The sequence below is a fragment of the Neoarius graeffei genome, chromosome 14, assembly GCF_027579695.1.
Source record: "Neoarius graeffei isolate fNeoGra1 chromosome 14, fNeoGra1.pri, whole genome shotgun sequence".
NCBI classification, from domain to species: domain Eukaryota; kingdom Metazoa; phylum Chordata; class Actinopteri; order Siluriformes; family Ariidae; genus Neoarius; species Neoarius graeffei.
Window position 1 is genome coordinate 9635089 of NC_083582.1, and position 25065 is coordinate 9660153.

The 25065-nt window shown below is 41.8% G+C and overlaps 1 protein-coding gene across 2 annotated transcripts in view; it reads left to right on the forward strand.

Annotated features, from left to right (window-relative positions):
- ccser2b (coiled-coil serine-rich protein 2b) overlaps positions 1-25065 on the forward strand; it is a 212585-nt gene that overhangs the window by 49976 nt on the left and 137544 nt on the right. For both annotated transcript variants that reach the window (XM_060939251.1, XM_060939252.1), the window contains exon 3: positions 5194-5396. In XM_060939251.1, coding sequence (XP_060795234.1) covers positions 5194-5396 — 203 coding nt within the window. The remainder of the gene's footprint in view (positions 1-5193; positions 5397-25065) is intronic.

The following is a 25065-nucleotide window of genomic DNA, read 5'->3' on the forward strand; positions in this document are numbered from 1 at the left end:
AATTCCATAGACTGAAGCTTTATCCATAGACACAGTGGGCTGGAAAGCCACTCTGCTCAAGTTGTGTGGCTGAATTCCAAATCGCTTTAACTCCCCTATATAAGTGCACTATTTAAGGTTGGGAATAATAGCTCATGCAGCCTAGATAGTGCGCTACATATTCCATGTTGTGTCATTTGTAATTCAGCCTGTAGCATCTTCAAGTGTTGGATTTAACAGTAACTATATCCAATAGCCAATCACAAAGCTATTAAGTTGTCACGTGTCGCTTCAATCGCGACTGCACTCGTCAACAGTCGGGGGATATGTGCGTGCCCTGTCGGGAGTCGGCTCTGAAATGGGTCGGTTCGGTACCGCGTGGATCGCCGTGGTGTGCGGCTAGCTTAAGTCCATGCTTAATCTGGCTTCTGCAGTAAACAAAGGTTGCACGTTTGACGTCAGGGCAGATTTGTTGTCATTTTTTTGGCGCAGATTGTGACGTTCTAAAACGCAAACCTCCGGTTATCTCTGTCTACACGAAAAGGCATACACGGAGTTTTCAAAAATCTTCACTTTGCCCGGAGTTTTTTTAAATATTCGTTTTTGATGAGTTTTCATGTGGATGACAGGCCAAAACGTAGAAAAATATCTTCGATTTAGCAGATACCCGGCTACGTGTGGACGGGGTCTCAGTCAAAGTGCCCTGTGTCCATTAGTTATCCAGCTATGGGCCCATCCATCTGGTCTATCCAGAGTCACTCTCATTTCATCCGTCCATAAAACCTTTGGAAAATCTGTCTTCAGATATTTCTTGGCCCAATCTTGACATTTCAACTTGTGAGTCTTGTTTAGTGGTGGTCGTGTTTCAGCCTTCCTTACCTTGGCCATGTCTCTGAGCACCGAACACCTTGTCCTTCTGGACACTCCAGGTCAGTTGCAGTTCTAGAATATTGTGGCACTGGAGGATAATGGGTTCCTGGTAGCTTCATGTTTAATCCTTCTCAAGTCTTTTGCGGTTAATTTGTGTCTTTTCTTCTCCACACATTTTCTGCGACCCTGTTGACTATTTGCAACAAAACGTTTGATTGTTTTGTGCTCACATTTCTATAGCTTAGCTATTTCAAGAGTGCTGCATCCCTCTGATAGGCATTTTACAATTTTTGTCTTTTCAGTGTCTGTTAAATCTCTTTTTTGGCCCATTTTGCCTGAGATAAAGAAGCTGCCTAATAATTATGCACACCTTAATATAGGGTATTAATGACTTTAGGTCACACCCTCCCTCATTACACAAATAAATACCACCTGAGAATGCTTAAATCCAATTAGCATTCAAGTGTATCTAGCTTGCAGTTGGAAAACATGCATAGAAATAATGGTAGGGTCAGAGTACTCACTTGTCTAATAATTGTGCACACAGTGTATAGAGTTTAGGACACAAAACACGCTTTGTTTGAATTATAAAATTAAAAACATGATAAAACTAGGAGTCTGTACTGCAGTACTGTCTTATCATTCAGTCTGCCATTACAGTTAGGAGGAAATTAAACAACCTGTCGTCCTCCTCTTCACACGCCTGACGGGCCAATGTCCATGATAAATGGGGTAAGAGAAATTTATCTGTAGGATAATTCACTATGTAAATGATATATATTTACTGTAGAGGGTGTGTTTACTATTTGAGACACAAAAGAATGTCTTTCCCACTAAATATACTGTACAGAGTCAATAAACTATACGGTTTTGAATGGTGTTGTTGGTTTTAATTTGAAATAAAATGATGAAAGAAATAATAGATAAAACTAAATCTTTGATGTGAATATTCAGAATTTGGCAAAAATTCTGCAAATTTGTGGAAAAATGGCGGCTTGATCTGGGACATGATAAATGGTCGACTACATCGCGTTCCCTTCAAAAGGTTGTAGTTCACTGAAAAGTCTACAGTTATCACTGATTGTATTTGAAGTTGTAACTTTATACACCTAAGGATTGGTGCGCTCACAGAATAATCATAACCGTAATTAAACATCATGCAAAATATTTGTTCACTGTCGTAACTCCATTTTCCGCAAACCCAAAACCATACGATCGTGTGTTTTGATCGAAACGGAAAGTCTCAGGGTCGAGGTCACGACCTCACCAAAAGTAGGAACTTAAAATCACTACGCCGTATAAAAATGTAGTTATAAATCTGCGATTTTGTTTTTTAAAACGAAAGCTGAAAGTTAGGTATAGAATATGTTTCTTACAGAATATGTTACGATGGTAGCTGGTCTTGTATGAATTTCTGAGCTGTAAAATGAGTTGTGGTCTATTTTTTACCGTAGCGTGTTTTTTGTGTGTGGGGAAGGACACGCAGTAACAATTTGCATGTGTAGAATGGAATTTTCCACTCCAGCAGTTAGAAGTTGATCGTGCTTCCATTTGCGGTCTTTCTGTTACGCGGGTGATCTGTTCGGACGTCATCACTGAAAAGGTGAGTTTTGAGGGGTTTATTTTTAGTTTTGCAGTATAAGGCAATAGAATGTTTCTTTTTCATCTTACTTTCATATTTTGTAGTGTTTGCGTATTTTTGGCCAATATTTTGCAACCATGGTCGATTTAGATCGAACTTTTGATAGAATCTACGGCCAGTCATTTTGCCCCGCCCCCGCCTCGCGCTGCGTCCGGTGCGGTAGTGATGTCCCGTTGCTCGCGCGCCGCAGCAGAGACCCGCGCGACCTTCAGCCGGTACAGTCGCTGTTCTTTTACCGCCGCCGTTATTCTCATCTTTCCGGTGCGTTCTTGATTTTTCCATCGTGTCCTATTTTGCCATATCAGATACCCAAACTGTATCATATTATTCATATTTAAGTGAATAATCAATTCAGCCATCATAACTTGGCATTTTTAACCCAAGCAATCAAAAAGAGGAAATTTATTCAGTATTTTCACTCATCTGTGAAGGAGGGGCTTTAATTCTTCATCATGATGTTATTTTATATGGAAATCAATTTTACAGGAACATTTTGAATTGTAATAAAAAAAAATTTCCACAGTGGAGGCCCGATAAAGCAAGATGCTATCTTTATTCTTATTAAACATGACAAAAGGAACATTGAGTGAGTGTTAGGGAAATGCAAAAAAAATAATAAAATTAGAAAATTTATTTTTTTGACCATAATGTCCCAAATGAGAGACCAGTTTCTGAGACGGACCCGGATATATATTGTGTGTGTGTGTCCTGAAGTCAACCCGGGAAAACGTAGCGGGCACCAGCGACCACTCGTAGTGATGCAAAGCACAAATGCGCGCGTGCGCCTGAAGCGAGCCAATCAGAATCACCGTTACAAATCAGGAAGAAAAAAAGGCGAAGATGCTGGTTAATACTAGGGCTTTGACCTTGGCCCAAAAATCATATTTGAAGTTCGTTTGGAAATTAATCTAGACATTCGAATAGTATTCGAACTTTTATATTATTCTTAAAAGCCTTACTAACACCTCGGCATCAAAATGAAATATGATATTCAGTCCACCAGGGGGCAGTGTTCAGTCAATGTCAATAAGATTACGTGCAGGAAATATGAAATATTCAGGCGTGTTTTTACAACCACTACTAATGAAACGTGCAGTGTCGTAGTAATTGGCATTATACCGGCTGACACTTTTAACGTTACATAATCCACAAACTTCGTCGTTTGTCCGTTGCCTTTTTTGTGTGAAACGCTGTTCCTTCGGTTTCCTGGTTGCTTGTACTGATGAAAGCCTCTAAACTGTAGCCTCACTGACAATCAAAGGGGAACGTTTACAAAATGAGCAGGTACTGCTAGGCCTACACCTAATCTGTGAGTTTATAACACTGCCGTTCCGAGCCCATTCGTGTTGGCTTTTGAGAATGTTTGTTGTGAATGAGACCGGTGTCAGCTGTCATGTCACTGCTTCCTGCTGATTCACAATTCAAACAAACACGGACACGATATGTTATAAGATCACAGATTAGTTTTACGTGCTCACTTCGTTAACTTATGAACTTCATGGTATGTAAATTCCACCATGTGTAGGCTAAATTAATTTAGGCCTATAGGCTACTTGCGCAAGTAAGCTAATAATTTTTAAAATTTTTTTTTTTTAGCAACTATCCAAAGTTGACAAAAATAACAGCACATGAAAGCATTACTGCGCAGTGTCGCATAGTCTACGTTAGTAATTTCATTTCTTATATTATAACATCAGGTGTACAAAAACCAACCAAATATCTGCAGAAAAAAACCAAACACCGATATTTTCAGAAGAAAAAGTCACATTTTATATTGCATTTAATCACATCAGCAGTTACATTACACTTCATTTATTGTAGGCCTATGTTGTACTTAATAAAGTCAGACTCTGTCCAATCTCGCAAAAATGACTGACTTCTGATGAGGAAATGAAAAATATTAGAGTTAATATTAGGAATTAGAGTGTCTATCTTCACCTGCCGGCGTATCACAGCCCCCTCTCGCAGCCCCCTCTCACCTTCTAGCGCTCCCGCGTGCAATGTCTTCAAGTGGGCCCTCAAGTTTGAAGTTGTTGATTGATAGGCCAATTTGTTTCCACATATTTTACAGGTAACCTTTTTTTTAATCGCATTCTCCATCTTTTTTTTCGAATCCAAAATAGCACCACGCATCACTTTTTTAAAATTCTCCGGAGTGCAAATCTCCAACGTGCTAGCATCTGACTCCATTGTTCAATGCGTGCCAGCTTGACGCTAACGTCTACAGGTGCCCAGATAAGACAAAAGACAATGACCTTCGCGATTCACATAAATTCCACAGACGTTAAAAAAAAAAAAAAACCTGCGACCTGAACTGAAAACGTTTACAACCACATTCACAAAAATAAAAGAATTATGCCTAATGATACCATATACAGGTTCGAATATTTAGAGCTGCCTAATATTCGTTCGAACATCACTTTTTTTCACAACATTCGAATTGGATTCGAATATCGAAGTTCGAAGTCAAAGCCCTAGTTAATACGTCTTGTTTTTTGTAACATACTCAGTCAAATCATTTTTGTGCTCGGAGGTGTGCCCAAACGGGCCTAACTTGCTAAAATATTTCTGCCGGAGTGTCTTGGTCAGGCGAATCAAACATTCGGGCAATGCCTGGCGTTGAGGCTTGTAATTCTGAAATCTAATAAAAAATGAAGACCGTGTCAGTAGTAACCTTTGGGTGTGGTGTTTGTTCTGTGTAGGTAGCAGGGAGGTGGCTGGTGCTTCACATTACTGTGGGACTCGAACACTGTCTGCGGAGAGGGATTTACCGCATGGCTCCTCCCTGGAGCTCTCGCCTTCAGACAGCTCTGGAGGAACCTACATGTGGGACGAGGAGGTTCTGGAGCCGATTGGACGGGCCACGCAACTCTGTGCGAGCTTTGACTCCAACCTTAACAGCATGGTAAGCTGCGCTCCGTAGACCAATAACTACACTTTTACATCAGAGTAAGTTATTTTTCTTCTGGGGCTTGAACCCACAACCTTCTGATCCGTAAACCTGAGCCACGACAGCCCAATAAATCAACTGTAAACGCTCTTTTTATAAAGTGACGCACGTCGACGTGCTAGTATAGGAATTGTGTAATCCACTCCCCTTTCTGAATTGTCTGAGCTGATGCCCATGCCCATAGCTGGTATGCATCATCTTGTCAGAGGTCGTGACCGCAGAGCCACAGCAAACGCGGTGGATCGCCCAGATGGAACGGAGACTCCTAAATCGAGACGACAAACGACGAGTTTAAGGATGTATCTGACATCCAAAGACAAATAAACGTGGCATCTGATGTAGGGTTGGGCGGTATCCAAATTTTGATACCTTTAAACTGTGTGTGTTTTCCCGGGGTATACGGTATTACCGAGAAAAAAATATTTTGTTTCGGCCTACTGTGTAACGTGCGCCTATGCCTCAAATGTACTATTTAAAAGCAGCATAGCGAATTGTGTGCATTGTGGTATGGATTAAGCAGCAAAGCGAATTTTGTGCATTGATGAATGGATTAAGAGAGATTTCAAAGCATCACGCAACTCTTCCTTCATCTTGAAAATAGCATTCAACTGGCGTTTACACATGTCTGCGTTGAAACGCCATTTGCAGCACTATTTCACCTACTCCATCAAAAAAAAGTACACGATGAGCAGGATCATACCCTTTCAAGCATGGGAAATAAAAAAAGAAAAGAAAAAGAATCAACCAACACCCAAGTCCGTTTAGACTGCGCGATAAACCATATTCTTCAGCGCAAATGAGGCGAACCTAATTCAAATGCGCGATAGCTGCACAAGGCAAAATCATATGGGCCCACGTCATGCCATGGCGGGGAAATTAATAATCAAATGGCCTTACCTTGCTTAAAACGTTGTCTTGATCACATAACTCCTTACAATTATTCCACTTAAATCCATACGGTTTAACACACCCAACAAAGATAGCAAGCGCATTGCTAATTCCCACCAGAAACCGAACAGTTTACGCTACGATGTTTTCTTCCGTTTCTTCAGTAGATGACATTTCAAACGTTTATTACCCACATCCCAAATGTCATACGTTATATTATTTTACCTTGTTGTTACTGATGTAACCTACTCAAAACACAACTCATTGGAGAGATCTCGTGGAAGTGGAGTACCCCAGGCTATGGTGTGCCTTAGGGGACATATTAGATTTTTCGTTTGGTTTGAAACCAAAATACTGCCACACTGCCGATGTTGTATTTTTTTTTTTTTTTGCCACTAACTCGTTATCTTGACTTGCCATCTTTCAACCGCGGTCTCAGTCTCTCTTTTTTTTTTTTTTTTTTTTTAAGATAGGACAGTATAGAGAGACAGGAAATGAGAGACGGGAGAGAGAGACGGGATCGGGAAATAACCCGGATTTATGGTACGGTGCCGTAGCCATCTGAGCCATGACACCCCCGGTCTCAGTCTCTTGCGAAGCTTTCTGTCAGACTCCAAAATGTCACGCAGGGTTGCCATGGTAACGACATAAACAACCCTGCACACGATGAGAACAACTTTAGGAAATTGATAGAATTAGTGAAAATACGATCACACAGTTATTCGGGATGATCTTCAATTTATTATTTTATATTATGACCTCATGTACTCCATATTTATTTAGATGATATATATTTTTTTAAAATGACGGTAATGAGACCGATACCGTTGGTACTTTTGGATACCTCGGGATACCTTCTTACCGTAATACCGCCCAACCCTAATCTGATGCACACTTTGCTGGACAGGTGAGTGACCGCTTACGAAACAACGCTAATCGGTATCTTTTACTTATTACACAGGTTGGAATTGAAATCCCTCGAGCGCTCGCTTCTGTGTCGGAGGCCGCCGGTTCCGCCATGTTCGTCACGACCTCGCTCATTATAATATTATAATGAGGAGAAACTCCTTCAGCTGCTTCCGTACCCAAGTGTAAACATTAGCGCGCAGTGTTTTTCCAGTTCGCTTTCCTTTACAGGCATGAGAGAGCGGGCAATACAGCGTGCGAGTCGAGGACCTGGGGGGGGGTTATTGTAGCTCCACAGGGCACAATACATCGACCTGCGGCACTTTTTAAGGAACCTGCATCATAAATGTGTATTTTAATCACTGGTTTGTGAATGAAAGTCAAACCATCAGCGATGATGATGCTATAAAAATAATTTAAGTACTTATCCAGTCGATTCTGTTTGATCTGTGTGTGTGTCATTTTGAGTTCGTGACTAAAGAAAGGCTTTGAAAGCTCGCTAACTCCAAAGCAAGCAATATCTAACGAGCTAGCAAGCTCTGCTTTCAGTGAACAAAACTCCAGGTGGATTTATTTGTATTATCGGGTCTGGTTGTTTTTTTTTTTTTTTTCCCCTCGGTGTATTGTAATACAATCTGCGTGTAAGAATCCTGAGAATCAGGCTCTCTTCATGAAGTATTAATGATCTGGGATGGGACACGTCGACAGATTGCTTCTCTCTCTCTCTCTCTCTCTCTCTCTCTCTCTCTCTCTCTCTCTCTCTCTCTCTCTCCTTGATTTGAAGTGGGTTCCCCCCCAGTTTAATGATTGATAGATAGATAGATAGATAGATAGATAGATAGATAGATAGATAGATAGATAGATAGATAGATAGTAGGGCTGTAACGATACACCCAACTCGCGATTCGATTCGTATCGCGATTTTTGACCCACGATTCGATACGCCCACGATTTTTTTAAAAATGTTTTTTTTAAAGTAGTAAATTTGACTTATTAACATTTACTTACTTGCATTAACTATTTAATAACAAATAATTCAGACCACTGCAGAGAATGAGTAATATGTATGCAAAAATGAACAAATGTATATCCAAAGATTGTTTTATTTCTCAAAATAATACTGTTGAGCCGGAAGCTCTGTTTCTTTCGGTTCTGAAAAAGTCATTTTTCCAAATCGTGTAAATCCGTTAAGATTTTTTTTTTGGGGGGGTGGCTCTCTCACTGTCTCACTCTCATAGGGCCAATGATTTTCTGTGATCGCGGAAAACAGATGGAAATTACGGAATTTTTATGGTGAAACGTTGCTCGCGTGTCAAAATGTAACTGCCGCAGAAGGCTTCCGCCCAAGCAGACATGCCTTCAGTGTTGCCAGATATTGCTAACGTTTTCCACCCCAAAATATGTTCAAAACCAGCCAAAAAGGACCTAAACCTGCCCAATCTGGCAACACTGCATGCCTTTCCGGTCAAGTGATTGTGATTGGCTTGTGGCACACCTAGCCAGCCAATGAGCTGCTTGTTTACAGATTCGCTCCCCGCGTCGCAACCAGAATGGCGACCGCTTAAAAGAAACGAATGCTCTGCCAGTGGCGAGTGTGGACGTTGCGTGACTCGCAGAAGATTGTCGCAGGTTGGCGAAAAAACGACTTACTAATAGATATAAAAGTAATTTAAGTAAGTTTAAAATGTAATTTAAATAAAAAGTATTCATAAAGTATTCATGAAGTTTGGAAGTGCCTCTGTTTTTGGGCTGAGGAGAAGTTTGAAAGGGTGTACCGCGATTCTGCCTTCTTGTATCGTGATACGGATCGTGGCTCTGCGTATTTCGATTTCGATACGCATATCGTTACAGCCCTAATAGATAGATAGAATCACTAACCGCTATTGGAAGGCTCTTCGTGTTTTCAGGTAAGGACTGTGTGTGTGACACAGAGACTACATTCAGACTGCACCCTGAAACGACCCATATCCGATTTTTTTGCCCATATGCGACCTGTATCCGATTTGTTATTGACAATCTGAACGACACAGATCCGATTTTTTTCACATGCGACCCAGGCCGCTTGGATATGTGGTCCTAATTCCGATGCATATCCGTTATTTTCACATGCGACTGCAGTCTGACCGGACAGGTCGCATTCATGCGACCTACACGTCATCAACAAGAGACAAACGTCACTATTCTGCGTTGGCTAATCCCGCCTCTTTGGTGGAAAACAACATTTGTACAGTTTTCAGAATTTAAATAGACTTTTATAGAATTGATCAAGCTAATGGTGGATTTGGTAGGCACCTGGATGTTAAACCATCCTGTATTACAAGATTATAAGATTGTTCTGGAAATTTCCAGTAATTTGACACCTTCGGTCTCATTAGTCTGCTGCCCACATTAATCAGATTATTGTGTGAGTTCCGCCGCCGCCACAAAAACCACATCGCCAGGTCTCGCCTCATCTCCATGCTTTACTTGCAAACTTGAAGAGTGCGCTTTGTTTGTTTTGTTTATGTATTACGTAGATGTGCTTATTACATGTCAATTTGCGCATGCGGGACACTTTTGGGTCGTTTTCCGTTCATATTGGAGATCGCATACAAGTCTCATAATTGGTAATGTGAACGGCCTAACAAAAAAATCGGATTTCACAACAAATCGGATATGGGTCGTTTCAGGTTGCAGTCTGAACGTAGTGAGAGACATACCTGCCAACCTGTACGCATCTTGCGTAGCCGCTACGAATTTTTACCTCATTGTACGACTGTACGTTTCCACATTAAAAAGTACGCATATTGTCCGAACTCGCATTTCAGTCGAGTTCTCGCTGAAGTTGATACCGCTGATCTGTGAGAAAACTCAAAGCCAGAATGGAACGCTTTGCCCAATCCCCCCGCCCCTCTTCCAGAGCGTGTGGCTCTGCCCTCTTCAGCCCCTCCCCTTCCTCCTTCGCAGTCTCTGACTTGAGTGCAGCGGTGCAGCCAGGTGGCTCGAGCAAGTCGGGGATTGAAACGTTGGTTAGAGACGTCGTTTTTATATTTGTAACAGAAACGGTTGTGTTTCACGTGTACTCGAGCTTCCTAGCCATTATTTTGTGCATTTACAACACCAACAGTACAGGCTAGTTCTTCATTTAACTTGGAAGCCGTCACTCGAGGTTGCATATTCGATGCGGTAACCAACGAAACCTGATTACAATTCCTCTCGCGCTCTCATTGAATCACTATGAAAAGTACCACTTTATTGATGCGCTCAACAAAACGTAGCATGTTGTATATCTTAAAGGAACAGTCCACCGTACTTCCATAATGAAATATGTTCTTCTCTGAATTGAGACGAGCTGCTCCGTACCTCTCTGAGCTTTGCGCGACCTCCCAGTCAGTCAGACGCGCTGTTACTCCTGTTAGCAATGTAGCTAGGTTCAGCATGGCCAATGGTATTTTTTGGGGCTGTAGTTAGATGCGACCAAACTCTTCCACGTTTTTCCTGTTTACATAGGTTTATATGACCAGTGATATGAAACAAGTTCAGTTACACAAATTGAAACGTGGCGATTTTCTATGCTATGGAAAGTCCGCACTATAATGACAGGCGTACTAACACCTTCTGCGCGCTTCGACAGCGCATTGATACCTTCACTCCTCTTCGGGCACGGCCAGGCGGGCGAATGCCCTGGTCCGTCCGCCCTGTCTAAAAAAAAAAAAAAAATGGTACAACTTGAGCCCCATGGTAAAATTGGGACTTTGTCATTTTTCCGCATGAGGCCCATGGTAAAACCACACTTCCAGGAGGGGCTGCCGTCTGCCTCCCAAGAGTGCTCCTCGTCGGGCACGGCCAGGCGGGCGAATGCCCTGGTCTGTCTGCCCTGTCTAAAAAAAAAAATGGTATAACTCCAAGTGGGCGGCACGGTGGTGTAGTGGTTAGCGCTGTTGCCTCACAGCAAGAAGGTCCTGGGTTCGAGCCCCGTGGCCGGCGAGGGCCTTTCTGTGCAGAGTTTGCATGTTCTCCCCGTGTCCGCGTGGGTTTCCTCCGGGTGCTCCGGTTTCCCCCACAGTCCAAAGACATGCAGGTTAGGTTAACTGGTGACTCTAAATTGACCGTAGGTGTGAATGTGAGTGTGAATGGTTGTCTGTGTCTATGTGTCAGCCCTGTGATGACCTGGCGACTTGTCCAGGGTGTACCCCGCCTTTCACCCGTAGTCAGCTGGGATAGGCTCCAGCTTGCCTGCGACCCTGTAGAACAGGATAAAGCGGCTAGAGATAATGAGATGAGAACTCCGAGTGAAGGTATCAATGCGCTGTCGAAGCGCGCAGAAGGTGTTAGTACGCCTGTCATTATAGTGCGGACTTTCCATAGCATAGAAAATCGCCACGTTTCAATTTGTGTAACTGAACTTGTTTCATGTCACTGGTCACATAAACCTATGTAAACAGGAAAAACGTGGAAGAGTTTGGTCGCATCTAACTACAGCCCCAAAAAATACCGTTGGCCATGCTGAGCCTAGCTACATTGCTAACAGGAGTGACAGCGCGTCTGACTGCGTCTGACTGACTGGGAGGTCGCGCAAAGCTCGGAGAGGTACGGAGCAGCTCGTCTCAATTCAGATAAGAGCATATTTCATTATGGAAGTACGGTGGACTGTTCCTTTAAGGGCAGTCGGTAACTTCTGTCAATGGTAGCCTAGAATGTTTGCAGATGATGTGAAGTCGAAAATTGGTCATCCCTCTTATGAAAAAACCTGCGTGGTACTGCAGTATCAAATGCTTTTTTATACAGTATTACTGCAGTAAATGCAATAGTTTGCACATGAAAAAGGCATACTACAAAATACTGCAGTGTACTGTATAATGCAATATACTTCCAACATGTTAAAAAATGCAAGAGGCAGATTCTACCATAAGAGGCCAGTTAAGTCCCATCTCCTTAAATTGCTGAATTGATTATTTTGATCATTCTATTAAGTTTTTCTAGTAGCATTTGGGGTCTTGGACATTCACAGTAAATTTTCGGACAGTAGTCGTGGTAACTAATTAATAAAAGCCTGACATGACAGACATGCTAAATGACGATAGAAACTGATGTGTTTCTATTAACAAAACCTGACAGACAAACTAACGTCTACCATCATATTCTGACAGACGCGCTAGATGACAATAGCAACAAAACCGTTTCTTGCATTATTAATCTGACAAATTTAGTAATAATATTAAATACCTCATCACTAGGGCTGTAACGATACACCCAACTCACGATTCGATTCGTATCGCGATTTTTGACCCACGATTCGATACGCCCACGATTTTTTTAAAAATGTTTTTTAAAAGTAGTAAATTTGACTTTTACTTACTTACATTAACTATTTAATAACAAATAATTCAGACCACTGCAGAGAATGAGTAATATGTATGCAAAAATGAGCAAATGTATATCCAAAGATTGTTTTATTTCTCAAAATAATACTGTTGAGCCGGAAGCTCTGTTTTTTTCGGTTCTGAAAAAGTCATTTTTCCAAATCGTGTAAATCCGTTAAGATTTTTTTTTTTTTGGGGGGGTGGCTCTCTCACTGTCTCACTCTCATAGGGCCAATGATTTTCTGTGATCGCGGAAAACAGATGGAAATTACGGAATTTTTATGGTGAAACATTGCTCGCGTGTCAAAATGCAACTACCGCAGAAGGCTTCCGCCCAAGCAGACATGCCTTCAGTGTTGCCAGATATTGCTAACGTTTTCCACCCCAAAATATGTTCAAAACCAGCCAAAAAGCACCTAAACCCGCCCAATCTGGCAACACTGCATGCCTTTCCGGTCAAGTGATTGTGATTGGCTTGTGGCACACCTAGCCAGCCAATGAGCTGCTTGTTTACAGATTCGCTCCCCGCGTCGCAACCAGAATGGCGACCGCTTAAAAGAAATGAATGCTCTGCCAGTGGCGAGTGTGGACGTTGCGTGACTCGCAGAAGATTGTCGCAGGTTGGCGAAAAAACGACTTACTAATAGATATAAAAAATAAAAGTAATTTAAGTAAGTTTAAAATGTAATTTAAATAAAAAGTAAAGTATTCATAAATTGAAGTTTGGAAGCGCCTCTGTTTTTGGGCTGAGGAGAAGTTTGAAAGGGTGTACCATGATTCTGCCTTCTTGTATCGCGATACGGATCGTGGCTCTGCGTATCGCGATTTCGATTTCGATACGCATATCATTACAGCCCTACTCATCACTAGAACCAAATAAAATAAAATATTGAAATAAAAAAGAGAATTTATTTTCAAAATTGAAATATCAACAATAATTCTCAGAACAGTGACGATAGACACGACTGTGTCACTTTTGCGGGGAAATAACACATTGAAACGGCCTGTCGGCTGAAAGGGTCGCAAGTGGCTCTGATTTATCTCAACTTACGATAGTTTTCCTCCAGAAAAATTTAAATATGAACGCACAAATATATTCTCAATGTTTCTATCGTCAAAAATTTCTATCGTCAGGACAGCTGACTGAAAATCTTACCTTGATTTATTTAGCTGTCGGAACTCCAAGTCTTGCCCGGAAGTCAATGTCTGCTGTCACAAAAATCACGCGCAGTAGAATTTCCTCTTTGCGTCAGTCAACATGTGCGTGGTGAGGGCTTGAATTTTGCTATCGTCAGGTGCATTAGACAGACAGACAGACTGACGAGAGCATTTTTTAAAAATAACTGTGGGCTTCTGTCGTGAACGAAATAAACTCAACAAAAATAAAAACTTTACACTCGTTTCAAAGTCAATAATTTGAACATTTTGGAAAATAGGTTTGAAATAACGACTGTATTCAGTTATCTTGTCATTAAAGATGCTATAGCATACAGATCATGTTTGTCATGGAATCGGTTCCACTGGAAATGCGACGACAATGTCCATGATCAAAAACTGAGAGTCACAACTTAATGAAATCATGTCAATATCGGGTGTGTCCTCCATGGGCGTTCACGACTGCGATACAACGTCTCCTCATGGATTGGATGATGCGTCTGAACACAGCTTGGAGAATGCGCCACCATATTTGTACCAACATGGCACCAAGCTCCTGCAAGTTCTGTGGAGGGTTCCAGTGGTTCCTGTGGTGCCAGTTTGATGGAGACGTGTCTGGAGATTATGGATGGTCTGTCGACTGCATCCCATAACCCTCGCAACGTCAGTGACGGATGTTCCCGTATTCAGCATGCCAATGGCACGTTCACGCTGAACGTTTGACAGTCGTGGCATTGCAAATTAACGAATAATTAACCATAAAACCTTGTTTTTCTGAGATGACACTCGACTCTGCTACCGTGAGATCAATTGCACGTGTATCAATAGGTCGCGTCACGTGGAAACGTGATTTTAGCGTGCAGTGCTCTCGCACGTGCTACGTAGGCCCGACCAGTAGAATGAATGTGTGACGTAATGCCCTTGACAATGCATTTAACCATAATCGCAACAAGAACTCTTTCAAGAAAAGTTTCTAAACACTATTTGAAAAATAACGAGTTACCTGTTACCTATCTCCTGCGCGCCCTGTGGCACATAAGGCCTCCACAGAGTTCCTCCACTCTTTCTTGTTGCCAGCGCTCCTACGAACATGATCCCATGACCTCCATCCTGCTGTTTTCATCTCCTCCTCTACGGTGCGCCTCCATGTTGTTTTAGGGCGCCCTCGTTTTCGTCTCCCTTCTGGTGCCTATGTTAGTGCTGTGGTGTTGTTATTTCCGCGATCTTGTCTTAGAAAGTGGCCAGTCATCATCCATTTGCACCGTTTCACCTCTATGCTCATAGGCTTCATGGTTGTTCTTTGTAGTAGCTCATCTGTGCTCACGTGATCTTCCCAACGGATCCTTAGTATTTGCCGGAGACATTTGTTCTGGAACGTGTCTATGATCTTGTCTATGACCCTTTATTCATTTTCCATGTCTCACATCCATATAGAAGGACTGGTACGATCATTGTCTTGAAAAGTTTAAACTTTGTTCTTCTTGATATGTGGCTTGACTTCCAGATCTTTTTTTTAATCTTACAAATGAACCTCTCGCCTTCGATACTCTATTCTTTAGCTCTTTCATTCCTCCTCCTTCCTTGCATACTATTGCTCCTAGGTAGTTGAACTGTTCCACATTCTCAATATCATGCCCTGCAACAGCTATCTTTTCTTGGTTATGAGGGTTAATTCTCATCATTTTGGTCTTTTCTGCATTGATCTTGAGTCCGACGCGACGCAAAAATAATGAGTGTCAAGTTTTTATTTTTGCTGAGTATAGTTTTTTTTTTTTTTTTTTTTTTAATATTTTTATTAGGATTTTTTTTTTCATACAAACAAGAACATTACACAATTCAAAAAAAAAAAAAAAAAAAATAAAAATTGATAACGAGATTCTATTATGAAATAATTAAAATATTAAAGCTACACAGTACAAATAAAACCAAAAGGGGGAAAAAAAAAAAAAAGGGAACGAGAGGGTCCGTCAGTTAGGGGGCAGAGACTGGAGAGAGTGGAAGAATGTAAGAAAGGGAAGCCACTTGTTATAAAATTTAGCAGAGTTACCGTTCACTGAATATCTGATCTTTTCCAACTTTAGAAAAGACATGACGTCACTGAGCCACTGACGACTCGAGGGAGCTTTAGTCGACTTCCAGTGGAGTAGAAGGTGGCGTCTTGCCAGTAAGGAAGTAAAAGCTAAAATATCCAATTGATGAGAGGTAAACCGGTTATGGTCCTCTGGGAGCCCGAATATAGCAACATGGGGGGAGACTTTTATGGTCACTGATAGTATTTTAGACATGGTATCAAAATAATTCAACCAGAAGCAAGAGAGTAGCGGACAAGAGTAGAACATATGGGTTAAATTGCAGGATGAGGCATGACATTTGTCGCATTTGTCAGCAATACTGGGATAGATTTGAGACAATCGAGCTTTGGAAAAATGGACTCTAAACAGTACTTTAAACTGTATAAGTGTGAGACGAGCACAGGATGAGCTTGTGTGAATTTTCTTAAGAGCAGTGTCCCACCAGTCATCCTCCAAGTTTAGATCCAGTTCATCTTCCCAGGCAGTCTTAACTTTAGTAACTGGTGAGCAATCAAAAGAAAGAAGTTCGTTATAAACTTTAGAAATAAATGATTTTTGAAGTGGATCGCGGTTTAAAAACACCTCCCAGTGTAGAGTAGGCGGTAAGGAAGGAAAAACTGGAAACAAAGCTTTAGCGCAGTGTCTAATTTGAAAGTATCGAAAGAGATGAGAAGGTGGGAGATGAAATTCTTTTGAGAGATCTATAAAGCTGCGAAAAATACCATCCTTGTAAAGGTCTTTAAAACATTTCAGGCCTTTATTATGCCATGCAAGAAAGGTTGAATCTGTAAACGGAGGTTGAAATAAATTATTCTTCAGTAAAGGAGCTAATGTAGACGCTGACTTAAATTTGAAGTGCTTCCTAAATTGATACCAAATTTTAAGTGTGGAGAGAACCACTTGATTATTTGTAAAGCCAGAGGGGTTAGATGGAATAGAAGAGGTAAGTAAAGCAGGTAAGGAGGATGAAACACATGACTGTGCCTCCAAGTTGCACCATGGCAGATTGGTAGATTTGAACCAAAATGAAATTTTATGAATATGTGCCGCCCAATAATACAGTTGGAAATTCGGAAGTGTCAATCCACCATTGAATTTACATCTCTGAAGTATGGATTTACGGATCCTGGGAGCCTTTCCACACCATAAGAAATCAGAAATAGTTTGATCAATTGTTTTAAAAAACTGCTTTGGCAGGAAAAGTGGGAGACAATGGAACAAAAATAGAAATTTGGGCAAGATGTTCATTTTAACTGCGTGAATTCTTCCAATTAACGAGAGAGGCAAGCTTCTCCATCTTTGGAAGTCAGATTTAATTTTAGACATTAAAGGTAAAAAATTAGCAGAAAAAAGTGACTTTAACGTTCTAGTAACGCTGATCCCAAGATACCTAAAGCCAGACAGATTCATCTTAAAAGGGATATCTGACTGTGTAAGCTGTGATGCTGAAGCATTAATAGGATAGCATTCACTTTTAGAGATATTCACTTTATAGCCTGAGAATGATCCAAATCTCTGGAAAGCAGATAAAATTGTGGGAATGGAAAGGACAGGATCTGAGACATATAACAATAAATCATCAGCATAAAGTGACAACTTAAATTCTGTGCCCAATCGTGAGATCCCTCTAAAAGTTGAGGAGGACCTCAGAAAGATTGACAAGGGCTCTATAGCTAGTGCGAACAATAGAGGAGATAGGGGACACCCCTGTCTGGTACCACGGGTTAGAGTAAAAAAACTGGATTGGATGCCATTAGTGGAGATGCTTGCTTGTGGAGATGTATAAAGGAGACGTATCCATGAAATGAACCCATTTCCCAGTCCAAATTTCTTTAGTACAGTAAATAAATAGTCCCATTCAACCCTGTCGAAAGCTTTTTCTGCATCAACCGAGATTACTGCTTCGGGTGTTGTTGTGGTAGTTTTAGAATAAATAATATTTAGGAGTGTGCGGACATTAAAAAATAACTGCCGCCCCTTAACAAATCCAGTTTGCTCATGTGAGACAATAGTTGGTACAATGTTTTCCAGGCGACAGGCCAAAGCTTTAGCAAGGATCTTAGCATCTACGTTTATTAATGAGAGAGGTCTGTATGAGCTGCAGAGATTTGGATCCTTATCTTTTTTTAAGAGGAGACTTATGGAGGCTTGCCTTAAAGTGGGAGGGAGAGTGCCATGTTCCAGTGATTCTTTATAAACAGCATGCAGTAAAGGGAGCAGTTTTTCCTGAAATCTCTTAAAAAATTCAACTGGGAATCCATCAGGGCCAGGAGCTTTGTTATTTTGCATGCTACTCACAGCGAGAGTGATTTCTTCTACCGTTAATGGGGAGTCAAGTTTTTTAGCAGCATCTAAGCTTAACACAGGAAAATTGAGGCTATCCAGGAATGAATTCACTTCAGTGGTGTCAGGTGAAGATTCAGATGTATATAAAGAGGAGTAAAATGAGTGAAAAACAGAATTAATGGTAATGGGATCCTTATGCAATGAGCCAGATGAATCTTTTATCTGAGGGATCATACGTGAGGCTGCCTGGCGACGTAGTTGATGAGCCAGGAGCCGACTTGCCTTGTCGCCATGTTCATAATATGTGGAGCGTGATCGTAAGAGAAGTCGCTCTGCATCACTAGTGGTAATGAGATCAAATTCAGTCTGTAAATCAACACGTTGTTTAAGTAAACTGGGAGAGGGGCAAGTAGCGAGTTGTTGGTCCAATTTGGCGATATTAATAGAGAGTTCTTGCAATTTGGTTTTACGGGACTTATTCAAGTGGGCAGAGTAGGAAATAATTTGTCCCCGCAAGTATGCTTTTAATGATTCCCACAGCAATGAACAAGAAACAGGTTCCATATCATTCTGATTTATAGAGATATAATCATCAATTTTAGTTGCAATAAATTCTGTGAACTTATCATCTGAGAGAAGTAATGTATTGAACCTCCAAGGTGTTGAGTAACGGGGTTGTGAAGAAAACTGAATATCTAAAGAAAGAGGAGCATGGTCAGAAATAACAATCGGGTGGTAATTGACAGACAGTACTTTGGGAATTAGTTTGGCATCAATAAAATAATAATCAATCCGAGAGAAAGACTGATGCATCTGAGAGAAAAATGAATATTCCTTGGTACAAGGGTTATAAAATCTCCAAGGATCAATGCAACTGTTCTTAGACATAAAATCTGAAAGTGACCTTGACATTAAAGAAGGGATCAGAGTTTGTGGGTTAGAGCGGTCTAGGTTGGGATCAATTACACAGTTCATGTCCCCTCCAATTATAAGAAGGCTGTTGTTCAATGAGGGAAGACATTCAAAAAGTTTATTCATAAAGTGTGGATCATCAAAATTGGGGGCATATATGTTAACTAATAAAACGGGAGTATGGAATAGCGTGCCTGTAACAATTAAGTATCTGCCGTTTTTGTCTGATATCACCTTAGAAGCTGAAAACTGGATTGACTTACCAATTAAAATAGCAACCCCCCTGGCTTTAGAGTTGAAATTAGAGTGAAACACCTCAGAAACCCAGGAACATTTAAGTCTGACCTGATCTTTGACGCGCATGTGGGTTTCCTGCAGAAACACTAGGTCAGCTTTAAGACGTTTCAAATGAGCAAATATCCTTGATCTCTTAATTGGACTCCCCATGCCTTTAATATTCCAGCTCAAAAATCTCACAGAGGACCCAATATGTGGAATATCAGGAGTACGAGCGTTGGTGGACATATGTTAAGTTCCTAGAGATAGAAATAGACTGAAAACGGACCCCCAGGGAAGGAAGGAAAAGAGGGGAAAAACGCAAAAAATAAAAAAAACCCACAAAAAAGAATAAAAAAAAAAAAAAAAAAAAAAAAAAAAAAACACCACACTTACAAATTGAACCCCCCACCCCGCCCCATTGCACTTACAACGACCCCATCCCCAAACGATGGAGAACCCAGTGCTAACTCCACAAGGAGTCAGATCCCCAAAACGAAAACTTGCGGCTTTGAGCATGACTATCGAGCTTCGGATTGAGCTCCTGCAGTCCTAGCAACATTTGACAGATCGGTACAACCAATCAAGTCCAAGTGAAAACTGAAAACCACACATTGTGCGTATATGAGAATAATAAAGAGGAAACAAATGAAATAAAGTAATAACTGTCAATATTAACTGACTCTGCTTCCTCAAGGTTGTGTATCATTTCTCGGTTCTCTCACTACTGAGCGATCTGATAAATGCACTGGCCTCTTCTGGTGATTTAAACTCCTTCTCTGCACCGTTATGAGTGACCCGGAGGCGCGCCGGGTACAGCAAACCAAAGCGAATCCCCGGTATTTCGCGGAGCTGGCGTCGGACCTCATTAAAGGAGGCTCGGGCACGGGCCGTCCTCGGAGTGTGGTCGGGGAAGACAGAAAAACTCATGTCTCCAATCTTGATCCGTTGCTGAGCCCTGGCTCGGCGCAGTATGTCCACACAGTCTGTATGGTAGTGCAGACGAGCGATTATGGGGCGCGGGCGCTCTCCGGGCTTCGGTTTCGGCTGGAGAGTACGATGAGCGCGGTCCACGAGAGGCTCCTTCGCGAGGTTAAAGGCCTCCTTGAGCAGAGAGGAAACAGCTGTAGCAGTAAAGGAGGTGGAAAAGTCTTCGGGAATGCCCACTAGCCGTATGTTGTTGCGCCGCGATCTCGCCTCCAAATCCTCGCATTTATTGTCCAATCTCGTCAGTTCAGTTGTCAGATGCTCCACTTTAGCCTGTAAGGTAGTAATGTCGTCGGCGCAGGAGGACAGCGATGTCTCCATTTCACCTACGGTAGTCTTCAGAGTGCACACATCGGACTGGATGTTTGTAATGCTACTGGATAATTCAGTCTTCACTGCCTGTAGCTCAGCCTTGATATTTGACAAGTTTTCGGTCAAGGCAGCCTGAAGCTCAGTTTTAAAAATAGCCGACATCTCAACACGGAGTGACGAGAGCAGCTCGGCCTTAAAGTCGTGGAAAGCAGCGCCGCCTGCGGCTTCAGCCAGACCAGAAGAAGAATCACTACGAGGCGGGGATGTAACGTGCGAAGCAGGCCGCGGTGGCTGCACAGGTACTTTAGGCTTTGGAGGCATTTAGATCGGCAAAAAAAAACCAGCGTTAAATTCAAATTATGGTGGTGGAGAACACACACACCGAAAAAAGATACAAAAGGTGTACCTAAAATAGGGTTTTTTAAAGGTTGCTGCAGGAGCTCGGAGAAACGCGTCCTACTCCATTAGTCGCTACACCGGAAGTCTGCTGAGTATAGTTTTTTCGCTGTTAATCTATTTCAACTCTATCTGTTGACACCCAAAAATGATAAAGCCTGCTTCCACACGATAACTACCAAAGCTCCATAATGGCCGAGTCTATCGTCAGGTCATCTGACAGAAATTCACTGACGATAGCAACAGGGGTAACGAAAGGGATTTTTAAAATGGGAGTTATGTCTGTCAGACATGTCAAAGAAATAGAACTTTATTCTTGAAAAATCTTTTATTGATCTACTCAGTGTATTTTTAAATGACGTGCGGTTTTAGAAGACCAAATACCATATTTTCAATCTTGAAAATATTACCTCACTGAAAAAAGGACAAGAAAAATTTTATTTTGTGGGCAAGTGGTTAATGGATTCAGTTATGGTAGAATCTGCCTAAAGTCTATTGGCGCTTTTCCACTACCAACGCGGCTGAGTCGGGCTGAGCCGTGCCGAGCTGAGTGGGGCTGTTGGAGTTGCATTTTGACTACAACCGCGCTGAACCGTGCTGGCTGGAAGTGGGTGGACACATTGGGTGGAGTTAGCGAAAGTGGGTGGAGGTCAGGTGATGTCGTTAGGCGGCGCAAACAGTGACATCAGTGACCTTTTAAGCGGATAATAAACAATAAACATGGAGTCGTTAGTGTTGCTGGTCTTGGTGCTGTGGCTTGTTGTCACCGACAACGCAAACAGATACTGGCAAGAGCGTATAGATGAGGCGAGGCGCATAAGGCTTCAGAAATTCTCGTAATTCTTCTTCTTCCGGGTTTACGGTGTTTACAGATCCCAGCGTGCTCGCGGGGCGTGTGTGGGCATGTGAGGACACTCCTCCTCACCAATCAGTGCACAGGGGAGTGTCTGCTCACGCCCCTAGCCCCACTCGGCTCGGTTTGGTTCGCTTCAGCCCCACTCCAAAACCGTGCAAGTTTTAGGTGCTAAGCAGGGCTGAAGCGAGCTGAGTCGCGCCGCTCTGAGGTAGTCGAAACGCGAGCCGTGTCGGGCTGAAGTGAGCTGAAAAAGGGTAGTGGAAAAGGGCCATAAACCTATTGCATGGGAAATTTGTGCAGACCATGTTTTGTGTTGAAAGGGCCTTTTTTACATACTGTATTAATTTAAAGGAAAAGGCAACTTTTGTACAAAATCACCACAAATAGATAGATAAATATATAAAGTAATCGATCATGGAATTTATAGAGAAAGAACAGACCGCATAACAGTATCTTTTAACTTTTAATAATATGGGCTTGCGCTGAGCTCAGCGAAGATGCGTTCCGCCATATTGATCTACTGCGTGACGTCATGCGGCCCACCACTGAAAAGAACTCTTCAGTGCTTCATGGTAATAAGGTAAAAAACCAGTACAATCGCTTCTTCAAAGTTTCACCAAATGGTTTTATTTATGCAACTTAAAGCTCATAATACTGTATAACTTTGGTTGAGTAAAAACACGGAGCAAAAACATGGCTGAATCCTGAATGACTCCTATTTGGATTTGTCCTACCAAGCCTACTGCGCATGCGCAAAGCGGCTCGGCTCGGTTTTCCCTTTCGGGCACTCTCGTTTTCTGTTAGAATTTGGTAAAGAAAAAAAAAATATATTATTTACCAGCTTACCGGGTCCATGAACATAAATCTGACAGCTGACAAGGTCGGGATATAAACGAATCGAATACAAGCCACCCGCCGGGACTCCTAATCACAGTGATCTGTCTGTAACACTGTTTTCATGGGCCCAGTGATGTCACAGATCAGAGGGAGGCGCATTAACGAAAGATTCTGATTGGTTTATACAGTAGTTGCCCACAATCTCAAAATGGCTGCCTCCTCCAACTTCGGCTCCTCTGTGTCAATTCATGATTTCAAAGTTAAAAATATTTTTTCATGTTCGATATGTAATGGAAATAATTAACGGAATTGATTACGTATATGTTTTTCTCCTATTACACACACTGTACAAAAGTTGCCTTATCCTTTAATGTGTTATTTATTTTGAAAGAGTGGCTCTGGTTTAATTTCATTTCATTTGCACATGTATTTAATGTTTGCTGTGCTTTTCAAAACGGAAGGACGTTCCCAAGAGCCATCGATAACAGTTTCTATCCATAGGAATGTTTTACAAAACTGGACTATGTTCCCAAGGTCAGTCAATAAAACTGGATTGAAAGTGTGTTTTTGGTCTGCTGGTTGTGGTCTCATGAAATTTTACTCATGAAATTGTAAAATTGTACTCATAACATTTTTTCAAGGTTGGCAGGTATGCAGAGAGAGCCCTCTTGTGGTGTTTAACAGTATTGCGTGATCTCAGGTCATGGCTGAACGGCTGCAACTTCCTGTACCTTTAAAGGAGAACTGAAGGCAATTTTTTTTTTTTTTTTATCATCAAAATTCTATTTATCGAATTTTATTAAATATCGGAATGCATTTTTGATCGCTATTTTGTCGCTGCTATAGCAAGTTATGAGTGTTTGAAATACGCTCTGTAATATATGTGCCCAAATCCAGAATCCAGGGACACATGTCTGCCCGGGGGCATTTTGAGTTATTGACAGATTCAGAAAGTACAGTTTCTAAGCTTTCCAATGATGCCTCCCATGTGGAGATCTGACAGTATTTGAAGAATGTGTGGCCTTTTGAAAGTGCATAGCTCTTAAAACAGGAACGGGAGAAAATCGCCCTCAAAGTTTTCCATCTCAGCTACTCTGGGTGTAGGGCGGGCACATAATGGTGCTCATTTGCATAACATTAAGGAAAGCCCTACCCCCTACGAGCTAGCACGATGCTACTTTCATGTAAACAAAGATCACCGTGTCAATTTTCCTTCCATGCAAAGTATGCCCAACACAATTATGAAGTACAAAAATAAGTCCTAATTTAACGTTTTGTGGTTGAAAAATTACTCACACCGTAAGAAAGAAAGATAGCACGATGATGACACAACTAACACAACGCTAGTTTCATGTAAAGCCTCGGTCACAACCGGCCGTACCGTGCTCCTACGGCCGGTCTACATGCAAAAAACGCAAGAAACGCACGGAGAGCGCGCATGAAACGCACGAGAGCGCGCATGTGACGTGCTGATTTTCGAGCCGTAGACCGGCCGCAGAGGTTCTTTGTCATGTCAAACAAACTCTACGTTTTTTTCAGGTTGCAAGACAAACTTACAGCCAACACGCATCTTTCTCCACGAACAAAAAAAAAAAACGCAGCGATTTGGGGAACGCCAAAAATCACACGGCCAAAAAATCGTACATCCGGTTGTGACCTAGGCTTAACCAAACCACAACACTCTCCGTTACATGCAAAAATAACCACACAGCCTTAGATTAATAAACTCACCCCATCAGAAAGAGAAACGGCGCCTTGCACACATCAATGCCTCCGATGGAATGTAATCCTAGCTTCCTTTTGGTTGGTTTTTTTTGCTAGAAATGGTGATCTCCGATGTAAATACCGTGTGTCTGTTTGCTTCGCGGTGTTTCAGCTCCTCTGCGCTCTGTTTAGCTTCCTCATTCCATAGTGAAATTACACACCTGTATGCAGCTTAAGTAGCCACGAGCTCAGCTCGTATCATACAGCTGATTCGCGAAAAAAACAAACAAAAGACTTAAATCATCATGTGAATGGCCCATATGGTAATTTACCCACACCCCCCAGCAGGCTACATTCCTGACAAAAACGAGACAATTTGCAACAAAAAATGTATGCTTTTCCAACAAAACAATCTATCTGAAATACTGATTGCATTCTTCAAGATCTCAACTTGCACATGATGGAAAAAAACAAAAATCACAAATTTCGAAAAAAATGCTTCTTTTGCGATTATCTCGGATTCGTTTCGGCCGACACGCGTCCCTGGATTTGGTGAGGCGTCACATATCAGTCCATATGTCAAAGCAACGGCCGTAAACGAGATTCGTTGAGACCTGTGTGAGACATCGTAGGACGGAAGTAAAACGTACAGCAGAAATCCAAGTGACCGACATTTGCCAACGCTGTCAAAAGAC